Below are 17,747 nucleotides of genomic sequence, written 5' to 3'. Positions count from 1 at the left end.
CATATTTATGCAGAAATATAGAAAATTCTAAAGGGTTCACAAACTTTCAAGCACCACTGTATCAACAAGAACTGGTGCACAAACTGCGTCCTGGTAAGCCAGCATTGCTCTGAATCTGTGGAGTTTATGTCACTTAAGTAAGTAAGCAATGCTTTATTTGTCCCACAAAGGGCAATTTGTTTTGCAAAAGTAGCATACATGATAAATACAAACAGACACACATTTCCACACAAAGTTTAAAATAATAATAAATAAAGAATAAAAAATGAAAAAGTGCCGCCCGCATTAACTGCCTCGGGAGTTTACGGTAGTGCTGCTGGTGATTGTTTACATTCCTCCAAGCACACATGTCGGCATGGCGCTGACGGAGCTGCCTGATGAACTGCCTGCCCTGGTTTTATAAGAACATAGACATTGCAACCAGGGGAGGCAATACTCTGGACCAGGTCTACACCAGCAAGCAGGGTGCGTATGCTGCGCTGCCACGGCCCCACCTGAGCTTCTCTGATCACATCTCCATCCTGCTGGTCCCTGCCCATCAACCTGTGCTGAAAAACAACCAGCCAACACGGAAGACCATCACTGCATGTCCCAGCACAGCAGTCCCTGCACTGGAGGACTGCTTTGAGTGGATGGACTGGTGGGTCTTCAGGGAAGCTGCTACCACCGGTGAAGGTGTAGATCTGGAGGAGTACACCTCAGCCATCACCGGCTTCATCCAGAAACGCATCAATGACGTCACCACCACCAAGAACATCACCATACATCCCAACCAGAAGCCATGGATGAATGGTGAGATTCAGCGTCTCCTGAGAGCACGTGATACAGCTTTCAGGTCTGGAGATGCACTGGCACTGAGAGTGGCGAGGAGAGACCTCCAAGCGGGTGTGACATGGGCAAAAAGAGCACATGCTAACAAAATCCAGGGCCACTTTGCATCCAACAACCCTCGGAGCATGTGGCAAGGCATAAAGGCAACCACAGCCTATAACAGGAAGAATGCTGAGTGTCCTCGGGACCCATCCCTGCCAGATGCCCTCAACGCCTTCTATGCCCGTTTTGAACCTGCCGACCCCCCTACCTGCACTAGGCTCACTATCCCAGAGGGTGAGCTACCATCATTCAGTGTGTCAGCAGATGACGTGAGGAGGACTCTGCAGCACGTCAACCCCCGCAAGGCAGCAGGACCAGACAACATCCCAGGGAGGGTCCTGAAGGCCTGCGCACATGAGTTCACGGAGGTGTGGACAGACATCTTTAACACCTTTTCCCAGGCTGTGGTGCCAGTGTGCCTGAAGACATCTTCCATCGTCCCAGTGCCCAAGTGTGCAGCAGTAAGGAGCATGAACGACTCTTGACCGGTGGCTCTCACCCTGATAGTCATGAAATGTTGATGTACAGTGGTGCTTGAAAGTTTGTGAACCCTTTAGAATTTTCTATATTTCTGCATAAATATGACCTAAAACATCAACAGATTTTCACACAAGTCCTAAAAGTAGATAAAGAGAACCCAGTTAAACAAATGAGACAAAAATATTATACTTGGCCACTTATTTATTGAGGAAAATGATCCAATATTACATATCTGTGAGTGGCAAAAGTATGTGAACCTCTAATATTAACAGTTAATTTGAAGGTGAAATTAGAGTCAGGTGTTTTCAATCAACGGGATGACAATCAGGTGTGAGTGGGCACCCTGTTTTATTTAAAGAACAGGGATCTATCAAAGTCTGATCTTCACAACACATGGTTGTGGAAGTGTATCATGGCATGCACAAAGGAGATTTCTGAGGACCTCAGAAAAAGCATTGTTGATGCTCATCAGGCTGGAAAAGGTGAAAAAAACTATCTCTAAAGAGTTTGGACTCCACCAATCCACAGTCAGACAGATTGTGTACAAATGGAGGAAATTCAAGACCATTGTTACCCTCCCCAGGAGTGGTCGACCAACAAAGATCACTCCAAGAGCAAGGCATCTAATAGTCTCCGAGTTCATAAAGGACCCCAGGGTAACTTCTAAGCAACTGAAGGCCCCTCTCACATTGGCTAATGTTAATGTTCATGAGTCCACCATCAGGAGAACACTGAACAACAATGGTGTGCATGGCAGGGTTGCAAGGAGAAAGCCACTGCTCTCCAAAAAGAATATTGCTGCTCGTCTGCAGTTTGCTAAAGATCATGTGGACAATCCAGAAGGCTATTGGAAAAATGTTTTGTGGATGGATGAGACGAAAATAAAATATTTGGTTTAAATGAGAAGTGTTATGTTTGGAGAAAGGAAAACACTGCATTCCAGCATAAGAACCTTATCCCATCTGTGAAACATGGTGGTGGTAGTATCACGGTTTGGACTTGTTTTGCTGCATCTGGTCCAGGACGACTTGCCATCGTTGATGGAACAATGAATTCTGAATTATACCAGTGAATTCTCAAGGAAAATGTCAGGACATCTGTCCATGAACTGAATCTCAAAAAAAGATGGTTCATGCAGCAAGACAACAACCCTAAGCACACAAGTCGTTCTACCAAAGAATGGTTAAGGAAGAATAAAGTTAATGTTTTGGAATGGCCAAGTCAAAGCCCTGATCTTAATCCATTCGAAATGTTGTGGAAGGACCTGAAGCAAGCAGTTCATGTGAGGAAACCCACCAAGATCCCAGAGTTGAAGCTGTTCTGTACGGAGGAATGGGCTAAAATTCCTCCAAGCTGGTGTGCAGGACTGATCAACAGTTACTGCAAATGTTTAGTTGCAGTTATTGCTGCACAAGGGGCTCAAACCAGATACTGAAAGCAAAGGTTCACATACTTTTGCCACTCACAGATATGCAATATTGGATCATTTTCTTCAATAAATAAATGACCAAGTACAATATTTTTTGTCTCATTTGTTTAACTGGGTTCTCTTTATCTACTTTTAGGACTCGTGAAAATCTGATGATGTTTTAGGTCATATTTATGCAGAAATATAGAAAATCCTAAAGGGTTCACAAACTTTCAAGCACCACTGTAAATGGTGATTTTTCTAGACATACTGAGGTAAAGTTTGGTGTTCCACAAGGTTCTGTCTTGGTTCCACTGCTTTTTTCTTTATATATTGCATGTTACCTCTGGGTGATATTATTCGTAAACATTGTATTAGTTTCCAATGTTATGCTGATGACACACAGTTGTATGTTTCTGCAAAACCAGATGAGAGACACCAGCTTAATAGAATTGAGGAATGTTTAAAGGACATTAGACACTGAATGCTTATTAACTTCCTTCTGATTAACTCTGTGTGGCAGCGGGGGTGTTGCAAGGATGGACGGCGGTGGAGCAGACAGAGAGCCGGAAAACTTCTTCCTCCAAAAATATATTTTTTATTTTTTCTATTTTCAAAACTTTTCTTAAAATAGTGCAAATATTTACAGTGCGCCAACCAAAGGTTCAAATTGCCAAAAAGAAAACTATACAAACAAAATAAGAAAACACAAAAATAAAGAGGCTTCAAGTTTGCCAGACTAAATCAAAAAGACCTTGAACAAAACTATTAGTCAGCCAAACCACAGTACCTTCAAACAAGACGTTCCAACTAGAAGTCTGCGCAGGACAGAATTTTCAGTCCCGCTCCCGCATTGTGCAGTCCTGCTCCTGCCTGCAAAGAATTATGATTTTCAGTCCCGCTCCTGCCTACCATATTTTGTCCCGCTTCTGCCCGCAAATCCCACATGATGCAGATGTTCGCGTTATTTCTCACGAAAGTTCTTGTCATTGGCTTGGGGAATTAAATATGCTGAGCTTAGCTGAGCTCTCCACTGACCGATCCTTCACCTAGCGCACGTAGCGAGGGTGCGCGTTGCCAGGCGGCATGCGCAGCTAAGGCTTTACAGAGATACCCAACACACCTACCAAAATCTACAGTGGTTATTAAGAATATTGTACATTGCACATAGTTTATATGTCACTCCTCACATTTACATTCCAGGAAATACAAGTAGGCCTATAATAAATTAATATAATTTAAAGACACAGCTTGCACAGTGCCCCGCCCCCTACTTTGAGCAGATTTGAGCATAAATATCTACAGCTCACATTCAGGGGTGCGTCTCCCAAATAACCAACCAAGTTAGCATTAAACCAATATGGTACGATGCAAGTTTGAACTAACTAACATCCAAAAAATGACTGTTTCCCAAAGCTGTAGTACCAACTTGGTCTGAACCAACACAGTTCAAACCACGATGTTTTCAGATGTGTTCGGATGGTCTTGTTTATTGTCAGTTGTTGGATGGGGCAGAATATCTCGCACATCGAATTTGCCTATTGTGGCTGCCGTGTTAACTAAGTGTTGGGCTAACTGAACTAATCCCCGACCAGCGATGCTGTCATACAGGCGGAGGTCCGCAGCAACAAAATCAACGCATTTCTCCACGGTCTTTGCCTTCAACGCATCTGTCACTTTTGCATTGTTCCCTCTGAACTCCAACAATTGTTGTCCTTTTAAGACAGTACATACATGGTGATTCAGGCCTGATGTACCTGATTTATGGCCGTTGTATGTCAGAACCTTTTGGCACTTATCACAACAAGCAAAGGGCAGCTGATTTCCCTCTGTGGCGTAAACGAGTGAGAACGACTTCCAAATGTCTGATTTCAGGACTCTTGACTTTTTAACGGTAAATATACCTCTTTTTAAAGCAGCACTTACTTCTGAAGCACTGTGAGCTTCACTAGAGGAGCTCTGCTCTTCTGCCATGATCGGAGATCTCAAACACGGAAGAGCGGAAAGGAATCGGAAACGTACGCGAGATTAGATCACATCAGCAAATTTAGGCATCTTAAAATATTTTTATTAATGCCAAATAAAATATCCAGTACAAATTATATATGATAGACATAAATTAATAATTTATAAATTTTATTTTAAACACGTTTTTAGTTAGCGGGACTGCAGCTTATCACCTCTCCCACCCACTCCCGCATTGTGCACTCCCCCTTCCGCCCGCCCGCAATGAGCTTTCAAAATTTGTCCCGCGCCGCACTGCTTTGCGTCGGGTCCCGCGGGAGTGCAGGACTCTAGTTCCAACCACAACTGAGGCTCTGGAGCTACTGCAGAGCTTACATACCCGCAGCCCCTCCCACAGTTGAGCCCAAATTGCAAAATTAATCATTCAACTAAATAATGACATCCTAAATACAAAATAACAATTTAAAAAAACAACCACAAAACATACAAACATCCAAAATAATTTTCATTAACCAAAAACCCTTCAGTGCATAGTAAAATACATGTTTCCCCAACACCAGTAAAACACCCCCGTTAAAATAGTCCGTTCTACCAAACACCCGCGAAACCCCTCCATAACAAGCCAATGGTACAGTCCCTCGGTTTCTCGCAACAAACCGGAAGTATGTGGAGTTCGCATGATGAGTTACTGAAAACTGTTTTGTGTTATAAAAATGCTAGAACTAAATAAACTTGACGTTAAAAATAACCGGTTTGTACGTGTGTTTCCTAGACCATAGACAATGCTTAACAGATGGGAGATGAAAATGCTTAGAAATGTGTGATACGTTTTACATATGAGTGGAGCCAAACAAATGTTACTGGAATGCCGGTAGGCCTTTCCCTGCACTCGTAACAAATGCTGCTCTCGTTAGAAACTATGGCAAATGGTGGAGTATGAAATGCTTGAACACCAGTAATACCCATACAGAAAACAGTAATGGAAATGAAGTGCAACTCACAGCGACAGGTCAGCCAAGATGTTTGAACATTGCTGCCTGTGCGCTTGCGTGAGAAGTGTGTGTGTGTGTGTGTGTGTGTGTGTGTGTAAAGGTGTGTGCGCGCGAGCGTCACGGCTCACTCCGTGACAGGGGGAGTGGTCAAGCGTCGGTCTGTGACCGGAGGGCGGAGTCAGGGAAGGTAAGTGGCAGAATCACTGCACCTGATGTCAGTTAACATGTGTTTGTGTGTCTTCCCCAGTGACCGCGCCCTATATAAGGAGAGAGAGAGCAGAAGAAGAGAACTCTCTCCCCAACCCAGTGTTGCCAGATATACGATAATTGTCGTATTTGTACGATAAGCCGATTTGTACGATTTGCCCTCTGTACGATCAATAATGGGAAAAAATCTGAAATGTACGATAATTTCAAAGTTTTCAGGTGGTTGTCCAAGCATGCATCCCTCTCTCTCTCTGACCCCCAAGAATCATTTCGCAGGCTTTCCACTCAGGCGCCATCAAAAGACATACACAGACAGGGGCGCCACCAGAAATTTTGGGCCCCATGAAAGATTAGAATTTTGGGCCCCCCAACTTTGCCCACCCTCGTCACAATTGCACTATTGTCATTATTTGACTTTTAATAGCCCATGGACCTTGAGTTTGTGACTTTGTTATTGCATTTTATGTATTAACCTACCAGGGACTAGATGAAAACTGGTCAGTGACTAATTCTGGTGCATTTACAATCACAAATGAAAATTCAAGAATTTGCCACATGCCTTCTTGTGCTAGGACAATTAGTACAAATATTACCCATAAAAGACAGGAAACATCTTATTATAAATTTATTTCAAAGTGACACTGAGTGACATTTCAATTTGATCAATTACGTACGTATTTCTTCATATGTTGTAACCTCTATCCCTCTTTTATGTGTGCTGCGCTTTCTCCAGCTCCTCAATTTGAAACCAATGGTTTAGAACGTGTGAACATTCCACACACATAACCATGTCAAACACTTGACTGGTGTCTGTTATTAGCAACACTTTAATCTAGCAAACTGTATATGGCGCTCGCTCATTAAAAACTTCAATCCTAAAGCATTTATGGGTTGTATTGCTGCTTACCTCCTTCTCCAAAGGGGGGGTTCAGTGGTTTGGTAGGGCGGAGGTCCCCCTGAGGCTGAATCTGTGCATATTTAGGGCACCCCATTAGTTATGAAACTGGTTATTAGCACTAGTTATTAGCACCAACATAACGTAATATTTCATCTTGTTTATCACACAAGTCAGTTCAGTTATTAAAATGGAAAAAATGTCACTGTACAAACTGTAAAAGTGTTCTCTTGATAGGCTAATCCAACCACGTTCATACTGTTCATTTACCATTCGCTAATATTTTGAACACACACGTGAGTGATAGCTACCTTTCTTTGGGAAAAACTGAGTGACCAGTTGCCTGCCTCTCCGGTCCCTCTCAGCTTTCAGCTGCCTTTCTTTACGTTTTTGACAGCCAGTCTTCATATTTAGCGATCATAGACTGTACGCACTCCACTGCTGGCTGGCTGGCTGCTGCACCGCGACACAGCAGCAAGTAGCGTTGCACTGATCAGCACACAGATTTAACACATTGCGCTTCTACCAGAACTGGACCGTACCATTTTACAAAAGGGGGAGGGTTAAATGACAATATGTTGAAGAACTCAAGAAATAGACAACCTTGTTCAATTAGCTCATTTTACCAGATGGAATATTGCATTGTTGTTATTTCAAAAGTCTTATTAAAATCATTAAAAGCATATTATCAGCCCCTTAAAGGGCCCCATGGCAGTGCTGGGCCCCTAGAATTGTTCTAACCTTTCCCCCCCTGGCGGCGCCCATGTACACAGATGTATGTGCTTGTGTTTCCCTGGATGTGCTTGTGTTTCCCCACTCCAATGCATCATGTGAGCGAGTTTTTCCAAAGTCAATCTCATAAAAACAAAATCACAAAACCGGCTCATTACAGACACTCTGAATGGACTTGTGCACACATCAGAGTGTGTGAGGAATGCTGGTGGGTGCCATGCCTTCAAACCGATGAACACCATGCTGCGGTCCATGACGGCATCCAATCTCTACCGTGACAGGATTACCCAACCAACAACATCTGCACAAGTGAGCGTGGCATTGGATGACGACAGCAACCTGGAGGTTGAATTCGAATCTTTCTAGTCTTACGGTAATTGTGCATTTACTTTCTCTTTGTGTCATAGTTTTCTCTCTACTACGGGAATATTGCGAATTACTGTTTAAAAATTTAAGTAATATTCTTTGGAAATTAAAATACAGCTAAAATAACTATATTGTATGTGTTTTGTTTGTGTACAATAATTTCTCACAAAAAATGATAATTTTGAGGTTTTGGTACGATACTTGCATATTTCTTATCTGGCAACACTGCCCCAACCAGACGACCTGTGTGTGCGCGCGCACGCGCGCGTGTGCATGCGTGGCTGAGAGAATAACGTCACTGTAAAGCAGGGGTCATCAAACTACGGCCCGCGGGCCGACTCCGGCCCGCCACCCCCCTTTGACCAGCCCCCCAGCCCCTCTGCCCCCCACCACTTGAACCGGCCCTATGAGGCAATCCCCAAAAGTGGTCATGGCCTATTTTTTAAAATTGCTTTTTGGCTATGTGGCAGCAGGGGCGTGGTCAAGCGCCGGTCTGTGACAGGAGAGCGGAGTCAGGGAAGGTAAGTGGCAGAATCACTTCACCTGAGAGCAATTAACCTGTGTTTGTGTGTCTTCCCAGTGACCGCGCCCTATATGAGGAGGGAGAGCGAGAGCGGAAGGAGCTCTTCCCAGAACCGACACTCGTTGTGTGTGTATGTCTGAGTAAAGTTTATACTGCAAAGTGTGAAAATAAATACTCAATTGGAACCTGATCTCTGTCCTGCCGTCCTCTGTGCTCCACCCACCTGCTCTGAACTGCCACAGTGGTGCTGAAACCCGGAACCTGGAGCACAGCAGCCTCACAGCCCCATGGAGTCCTCCCCGTTTGCTGAACTGGTCCATGCCCTTGTCACGGCCCAGCAAAGCCAGCACCAGGCGCTACTCACCCTCCGAAAGGAGCAAGAAGAGCAGTTCGAGGCCCTGGTGTTGGCCCAACAAGAAGATCGACAGGCGTTCCGGCACCTCCTCGCGTCGGCGGGGTCCACCAGCGCTCCTACCGCGGGCCCGTCTCCCCTCACTGTCACCAAGATGGGCCCGCAGGATGACCCCGAGGCATTCATCACGCTCTTTGAGCAAGTCGCCGAAGCCTCGGGGTGGCCGATGGAGCAGCGCGCGGCGCGCCTCCTCCCCTTGCTCACAGGAGAAGCACAGCTGGCCGCGCTACAGCTCCCTGCCGACCGCCGGCTGGCCTACACGGACCTCCTCCGGGCCGTCCTCCAGCGCGTGGGGCGCACTCCAGAACAGCAGCGCCAGCGCTTCCGCGCGCTGCGCTTGGAGGAAGTCGGCCGGCCGTTCGCGTTTAGCCAGCAGCTCCGGGACGCCTGCTGGTGGTGGCTGAGGGCCAACAACCGCGACGCCGAAGGAATCCTCGACCAGGTGGCGCTGGAACAGTTCGTTGCTCGCTTGCCAACAGGAACTGCGGAGTAGGTCCAGTGCCACCGCCCGGCGTCGCTGGATCAGGCAGTCGAGCTGGCGGAGGACAATTTGGCGGCGGCTGTCTCGGCGGCAGGACGGCAGATGGCATCTCTTCTCTCCTCTTCTCTCTCCCTCCTCCTGTGTCCCGTCCTCGCCCCATTCCCCCACCGCGGAGGCGGGGGCCGGCCCCACCCCAGCTGGCCCGCCGCACCCGCGATGCCCTCCCATTTCTCCCTTCTGTGTCTGTCTCTCCCCCACCTCAGGTGAGTGAACCCCAGATCACCGGTGCAGAGGGAAAGCCCGGGCCGGTTGGCTGGCGCTGCGGGGAGCTGGGCCACCTTCAACAGCAGTGCACGACAATGGAAGTGGGCGTGGAGGTTCGGATCCCCGACGCGCCAGAGGCCGCCCTCGATCGGGCCAGAGCATATCGCATACCGGTGAGTATCCAAGGGGCTACATATCAGGCGTTGGTGGATTCTGGTTGTAATCAGACCTCAATTCGCCAAAGCCTGGTTCAAAACGAGGCATTGGGGGGAGCACAAGGGGTGAGGGTGTTGTGTGTGCACGGGGATGTTCACTGCTACCCTTTGGTGTTGGTCCACATTATTTTCAGAGGGGAAAAATTTATAGTGAAGGCGGCGGTTAATCCTTGCCTTACCCACTCTTTAATTTTGGGGACTGATTGGCCGGGATTTCGGGGTTTAATGACGCGCCTAGTAGAGAGTGGGTCCTGCCAGTTGACAGGGGGAGGTCCCGGTGTCGCTTTGGCGGGGGCAGCTGTCACAGAGCCGTCTACGTCATCTCCGCGTCAGAGTGAGGAGCCGCCGGCTCCTCCTCTCTCTATTGGGGAATCCCTCGCGGATTTCCCATTAGAGCAGTCGCGAGACGAGACTCTGCGGCATGCAATTGACCAAGTGAGAGTAATCGATGGTCAAACGCTCCCGCCGAATGCCACCCCGTCCTTCCCCTACTTCGCGATTATGAAGAATAGATTATACCGAGTGACGCAGGACACTCAAACTAAAGAGCGAGTCACGCAGCTTTTGATTCCAAAGAGCCGCTGGGAATTGGTATTCCAGGTGGCTCACTTTAATCCCATGGCTGGACACTTAGGGCAGGATAAAACACTAGCCCGAATAATGGCCCGATTCTATTGGCCGGGGATTCGCGGCGATGTCCGTAGGTGGTGTACGGCATGCCGCGAATGCCAGTTAGTAAATCCAGCCGCCATTCCAAAAGCACCTTTGCGCCCTCTACCGTTAATCTAGACCCCGTTTGAGAGAATTGGGATGGATCTCGTCAGGCCATTAGATCGGTCAGCACGAGGGTACCGCTTTATATTAGTTCTGGTGGACTATGCAACACGATACCCGGAAGCAGTGCCTCTGCGCAATATCTCAGCACGCAGTATTGCAGAGGCACTCTTCCGCGTCATCTCCCGAGTTGGAATCCCCAAAGAGATTCTGACTGACCAAGGCACTACGTTTATGTCACGAACACTGCGCGAACTGTATGGGTTATTGGGGATTAAGCCGCACCAGCGTATATCACCCACAAATGGACGGTTTAGTGGAACGGTTCAACCGCACCCTCAAAAATATTATTAAGAAATTCATAAGTGAGGACACACGTAATTGGGATAAGTGGCTCGAACCCTTGCTGTTCTCAGTGCGAGAGGTCCCCCAAGCCTCCACGGAGTTCTCCCCATTCGAATTATTATATAGGCGTAAGCCGCGCGGCATCCTGGACGTGCTGCGGGAAAATTGGGAGGAGGGACCTTCACAAAGTAAGAACGAAATTCAGTACGTTATGGACCTGCGCGCAAAACTCCACACGCTCACCCACCTAACTCAGGAGAATTTGCGGCAGGCCCAGGAACAGCAAGCCCGCCTGTACAACAAGGGTACGCGCCTTAGAGAGTTCACACCGGGAGATAAAGTACTCGTACTGTTGCCCACGTCGAGCTCCAAATTGATCGCCAAGTGGCAAGGGCCCTTTGAGGTCACACGGCGAGTCGGGGACGTCGACTATGAGGTGAGGCGAACAGACAGGGGTGGGACGCTACAGATCTACCACCTCAATCTGCTGAAACTCTGGAACGAGGAGGTCCCCGTGGCGTTGGTGTTGGTAGTTCCGGAGAAGGCGGAGCTGGGGCCGGAGGTTCAAAAAGGGACATTGGCATCACGTACCTCTCCGGTCCCCTGTGGAGACCACCTCTCCCCGACCCAACTCACGGAGGTCGCCCAGTTGCAGGCCGAGTTTTCGGATGTGTTCTCGCCCCTGCCCGGTCGCACTAACCTCATAGAACACCACATAGAGACGCCCCCGGGGGTGGTAGTGCGTGGCCGCCCTTACAGGCTACCCGAACACAAAAAAAAGGTGGTTCGGGAAGAACTTCAGGCCATGCTCGAAATGGGCATCGTCAAGGAGTCCCACAGTGACTGGAGCAGCCCGGTGGTCTTGGTTCCCAAGGCCGACGGCTCGGTCCGGTTCTGTGTGGACTATAGAAAAGTCAACGCGGTGTCTAAATTCGATGCGTACCCAATGCCTCGTATTGATGAGCTGCTCGATCAACTAGGCACGGCTCGCTTTTACTCGACACTGGATTTGACGAAGGGATATTGGCAGATCCCCTTGACTCCATTATCCCGGGAGAAAACGGCCTTTTCCACACCGTTCGGCTTACACCAGTTTGTCACACTTCCGTTTGGGCTGTTTGGGGCGCCCGTTACGTTTCAGCGGCTGATGGACAGGGTCCTCCGGCCCCACACCACCTATGCGGCCGCGTATTTAGATGATATCATTTATAGTAATGACTGGCAGCGGCACCTGTAACACCTGAGGGCCGTCCTTAGGTCACTGAGGCGGGCGGGACTCACAGCCAACCCAAAGAAGTGTGCGATTGGGCGGGTGGAAGTACGGTATCTGGGCTTCCACTTGGGCAACGGGCAGGTGCGTCCCCAAATTAATAAGACAGCAGCGATTGTGGCCTGCCCGAGGCCCAAGACCAAAAAGGGGGTGAGACAGTTCCTGGGGCTGGCTGGCTTACATCGTAGGTTTATACCTAATTATTTGGACGTCACCAGCCCGCTGACTGACCTCACTAAAAAGGGGGCGCCAGATCCGGTCCAGTGGACGGAGCAGTGTCAACGGGCTTTCTCTGAGGTAAAGGCTGCACTGTGTGGGGGGCCACTTTTACACTCCCCTGACTTCTCTCTCCCTTTTATGTTACAGACGGATGCGTCGGACAGGGGGCTGGGGGCCGTTTTGTCCCAGCAGGTGGAGGGGGAGGACCGCCCGGTCCTTTACATCAGTCGGAAGCTGTCAGTGCGTGAGGGGCGCTACAGCACGATTGAAAAGGAGTGCCTGGCGATCAAGTGGGCGGTCCTCACCCTCCGTTACTACCTGCTGGGGCGCCCTTTCACCCTCTGTTCGGACCACGTGCCCCTCCAGTGGCTCCACCGCATGAAGGATGCCAACGCGCAGATCACCCGTTGGTATCTGGCACTCCAACCCTTCAACTTCAAGGTGGTCCACAGGCCGGGGGCGCAGATGGTCGTGGTGGACTTCCTCTCCCGTCAAGGGGGGGGGGAGTCGGCTGCAGGCCGGACAGGCGCCCGGCCTGAGTCGGGCGGTGGGGGTATGTGGCAGCGGGGGCGTGGTCAAGTGCCGGTCTGTGACAGGAGGGCGGAGTCAGGGAAGGTAAGTGGCAGAATCACTTCACCTGAGAGCAATTAACCTGTGTTTGTGTGTCTTCCCAGTGACCGCGCCCTATATGAGGAGGGAGAGCGAGAGCGGAAGGAGCTCTTCCCAGAACCGACACTCGTTGTGTGTGTATGTCTGAGTAAAGTTTATACTGCAAAGTGTGAAAATAAATACTCAATTGGAACCTGATCTCTGTCCTGCCGTCCTCTGTGCTCCACCCACCTGCTCTGAACTGCTACAGGCAAATAATAACATGTCTGCATCTTGTATTTTGTTGATTTTATCAATTAAAATTGATATTTAGTTATAAAATGAACTATTCATATTTTCTGAATTTTCGTCATATGCTTGCGATCAAGCAGTGACAGGCGGCGCACGCACAGAGAACTGTCAGTGTTCAGGACAGCAAAATGGCTAGCGGTAAGCGACAGAGTGCAGAGTTTTTAAAGAACAGTGGAATACCGATTATTTTTTCGTTCAGTGTAAGGACCGTGCAGTTTGTCTTGTATGTAAAGAAAGTGTGTCGGTTTTCAAAGAATATAATCTGCGTCGTCACTACAAAACCCGCCACAAAGAGTTTTGTAGTGACGACGCAGTTTGCGAGGGTAAACAAGAGAAGACAGGATTCGGAGGATGAAATGCGGACTGGCTGCACAACAGAATGTATTCCTTCGCCAAACCCAGATCAACCAGGCTGCTGTCCGAGCTAGCTATAAGGTAGCTCACCTACTAGCTATCCATGGAAAGCCGTTTACTGATGGGGACTTTGTTAAAGTATGCATGCTTGCTGTGGCCGAGGAGGTGTGTCCCGACAAGAAGGATGCGCTCAACGCAGTGAGTCTCTCCGCACCTACTATGACCAGGCGAACCGAAGATTTGGGGGACAACGTGTATGACCAGCTGAATGAGAAAGCGTCAGAATTCGAGTTTTTTGCTTTGGCCATGGATGAGAGCAATGACGTGCAGGACACAGCACAACTGCTGTGATCTATTGATCTATTGCTCATATTATTATAATTTCACTGTTTTTTAAAAATGTATTTATGGGGGCGTCGTGGCTCAGGTGGTTAAGGCGCCATACCATGAATGCGGGCGACCCGGGTTCGATTCCAGCCCGAGGACATTTCCCGATCCCTTCCCGTCTCTCTCTCCCGCTCATTTCCTGTCTCTACACTGTCCTATCCAATAAAGGTGCAAAAAGCCCAAAAAAATATCTTTAAAAAAAAATGTATTTATTTTATAGGCCTATTTATTTGACCTTTATTAAGTGCTGCACACAATTATTATTAATATTATTAATAATATCAACAGGTCTACCTACAATTTATAATTTTCCACTCACCTTTGCCAGTGTCAATCACTTCAACTAGGCAGATGTTTATTACCTTGACAGCTTTGATGTTATTTTTGTTAGAAAATAAATAAATGGAATATCTGTGATATTTCAAATTAAAACAAAGTGTGAAGACTCGGTTCCTACTTTTGCAAACCACTAGTAAAGATAAACAAATATGTGCCAGGAATCAAGTGTTGATATAGTAGTGTGGATATAGTAGTGTGGATGGCCGTGCCAGGCTAGTAATCTCTACTACACAGTGAGACCTGCTGGTGGTTATATTTGTCTGGGTCATACAATTCTATGTTATATAGCTGATCCGACCCCGGCCCCCCATTACAGTCAGGAACGACAATGTGGCCCCCAGAGAAAAAAATTTGGTGACCCCTGCTGTAAAGTGTCCAAATAAAGAGATTTTGTTGAACTCAGTTCTGGCTTGCTGTCCTTCTGTGCTCCACCCACCCGTCCGAATTGCAACACTCTGACAAGACTGAAGTACTTACCTGTACACTCGGACCACATACAGCTAGAAGTAAGTTTTCTGATTACACAGTAACTCTGGATGGCCTTTCTGTTTCTTCACGTGCAGCACTAAAAGACCTCGGAGTGATTATTGACCCCAGTCTTTCATTCGAAACTCACATTGATAACATTACCCGGATAGCTTTCTTTCATCTCAGAAATATTGCTAAGATAAGAAATTTGTCGTCACTACATGACGCAGAAAACTAGCTCATGCTTTCGTTACCTCCAGGTTGGATTATTGTAATGCCTTACTGTCTGGATGTTCCAATAAGTGCTCTCACGGAAGGCGGTCGCATTTCTCTGCTCTCCTCTCCTTTTTTTCCTGCTTGTGCTCTGTTTCGTCTTGTCTGCCTATACCTTTTTTTTTTTGAGAGACTCTCTCTGCATTGAATTTCTAAACTAAAAAAGCATGGATTTGATAAACTGGTCTCCTAACAAAATTGACACAGTTTCTGGGTTCGGGGGAACCCACCTGTCCTGCCGGAACGTCTGTGGAGGACATTGAAGATATTGTTGAAGTTGCGTTTGTAATGAGAAAACTGACAACTTCTCACATTTCAGACTCAGAGCCGTGAGTCGTTTTTATTAACGCTAAGTATATCTCAAACATGGCGCTGCGCATGAACAGAAAAGCAGCGTGTCAAAACATAGCCAGGTTCCTTAAAGGGACCGCAACTATTATCGGAAGCACAACATTCAAGATGGTGAATTTATAAACAAGTGCTTAACAAAGAGCTGAGCAAAACCTGCATGACAATGCTGTAACAAACAGCTGAGCAAAACCTGCATGGCAATGCTGTAACAAACACAGTTGTGAAGGTGAATTATGCATACATTCATGAGTGCACTACACACGTCCCCCCAGAATTCACCCTAATAGAAACATTTAAAAAAAAAATTAACGATGTGGGGGGCGAATCAACCGTCCACAGCAGCTCCGCCGAATGGGGGAACACGGAATCGGCTCCTGAGTGGCCGTCCGCGGTGTCCCCACGTGGCATGGCAGAGGATCGGGAACTGGGGGCCTAGCCACAGGTCATCCTCGTTTTGGGGGTTGGGCCAGCTCGACTGGCTTGGCTAGATCCAGGTGAGCTGGTATAAGACTATCCACGGACACACTCTCCGGTTTGCCCCCAATGTCTACCACAAAGTGCTTGTCCCCTGCCTCCACAACACGGAAAGGGCCTTCGTAAGGTGGGCGGAGTGGTCCTCTGTGACCATCAACATGAATGAAAACATAGCCAGCTGACTGAAGACCACTGGGGACATGAGAGTTCGGCAAACCATGACAGGAGGTAGGCTTCGGCGCGAACAGCCTGGCATTGTCCAAAAGGGAAGAACGCTGGAGTGTGGCTGACCAAGGGGTCGTGGTGCTGGGGACGAAATCCCCTGGGATGTGCAGTGGCTGACCATAGACCAGCTCTGCCGAGGAGGACTGGAGGTCTTCCTTTGGCGCTGTCCTGATGCCCAGCATGACCCATGGGAGTTTGTCAACCCAGGAGCTGTCCTTCAGACTGGCACGCAGGGAGGCTTTCATTGATTTGTGAAAACACTCACAGAGGCCATTACTCTGGGGGTGGTAGGCTGTGGTGCAGTGGAGTTTAACTCCCAAGCTTTCAGTGACCGCATTCCAAAGTTCAGACATAAACTGTACGCTGCGGTCTGAGGAAATGTCTGAGGGGGTGCCGAAACGGGATACCCAAGTGCCAATAAATGCCCGTGCTACGTCAGCCGATGTTATGGATGACAGTGGAACAGCTTCTACCCACCACGTGGTCCTGTCGACCATAGTCAGCAAATGAGTGTAACCCTGTGAGGGAGGCAGTGGGCCGACCAGGTCGATGTTCACATGGTCGAAACGTCGTTCCGGTACCTCAAACTGTTGTAGTGGAGCTTTGGTGTGCCAGTGGACTTTGGCACGTTGGCACTCCACGCAGATGTTCGCCCAATCCCTCACATCCTTTTTAAGTCCATGCCACACAAACTTGGCTGCCACCAGCCGTTGTGAGGCCTTGGTCCCTGGGTGTGAAAGACCATGTATGGCATCAAAAATAGGCCGCCTCCACTTTGCAGGGATGACAGGCCTAGGAGGGCCCATGGAGATGTTGCAAAGCAGGGTGGTGCCAGCATCATTAAATGATACCTCCCACAGTCGCAGTCCCGTAGCGGATGACCGGAGAGCCTGCACGTCCGGGTCTGTGGCCTGCTCCGCTGCCATGCTGCTGTAGTCCAGGCCAAGGTGGACTGCCCCTGCAACAGCACGGGAGAGGCAGTCTGCGACATGGTTGCTTTTTCCAGCGACGTGTGCAATGTCTGTCATGAACTCGGAAATGTAAGTCAGCTGCCGCTGTTGCTGGCCAGACCATGGCTCAGTGACTTCGGACATGGCAAAAGTCAGTGGCTTGTGGTCCACAAAAACGGTGAACCGGAGCCCCTCCAGCATTGAACGAAAGTGTCGGATGGCGAGGTACACACCAAGCAACTCCCGGCTGAAGGTGCTATACTTCCGTTCACTGGGGCACAATTGCCTGCTGAAAAAAGCAAGAGGCTGCCAGGCGTGACCAACCCACTGTTCATAAACCGCACCCACCGCGTAGTCCGAGGCATCTGTGGTAAATGTGATTGGGGCAGAGGCGGCAGGATGGGCCAGCATGGCAGCCTTAGCCAGGGCCGCTTTAGTGTCAACAAAGGCCTTGCCTCTGTCCGGGGTCCAGTTCACAGCATGCTTAGGCTTGCCACCTTTCAGGGCCTCGTACAAGGGTCGCATGATTTGGGCAGCCCTGGGGAGAAAATGATGGTAAAAGTTCACCATGCCCAGAAACTCCTGTAGGGCTTTGACTGTGACTG

The 17,747-nt window shown here is 48.6% G+C and overlaps 1 protein-coding gene across 1 annotated transcript in view; it reads left to right on the top strand.

Annotated features, from left to right (window-relative positions):
• Positions 1-377: 377 nt before the first annotated feature.
• LOC132888902 (kynurenine 3-monooxygenase-like) overlaps positions 378-17,747 on the top strand; it is a 77,761-nt gene continuing 60,391 nt past the window's right edge. The window contains exons 1-2 of the mRNA XM_060924995.1: positions 378-1,324; positions 14,865-14,907. Of these exons, the coding sequence (XP_060780978.1) occupies positions 378-1,324; positions 14,865-14,907 (990 nt within the window). The remainder of the gene's footprint in view (positions 1,325-14,864; positions 14,908-17,747) is intronic.

Source organism: Neoarius graeffei, chromosome 7 (assembly GCF_027579695.1).
Source record: "Neoarius graeffei isolate fNeoGra1 chromosome 7, fNeoGra1.pri, whole genome shotgun sequence".
Classification (NCBI taxonomy): domain Eukaryota; kingdom Metazoa; phylum Chordata; class Actinopteri; order Siluriformes; family Ariidae; genus Neoarius; species Neoarius graeffei.
Note: the sequence above shows the minus strand (reverse complement) of the source record. Positions and strands in the feature narration are given on the sequence as shown.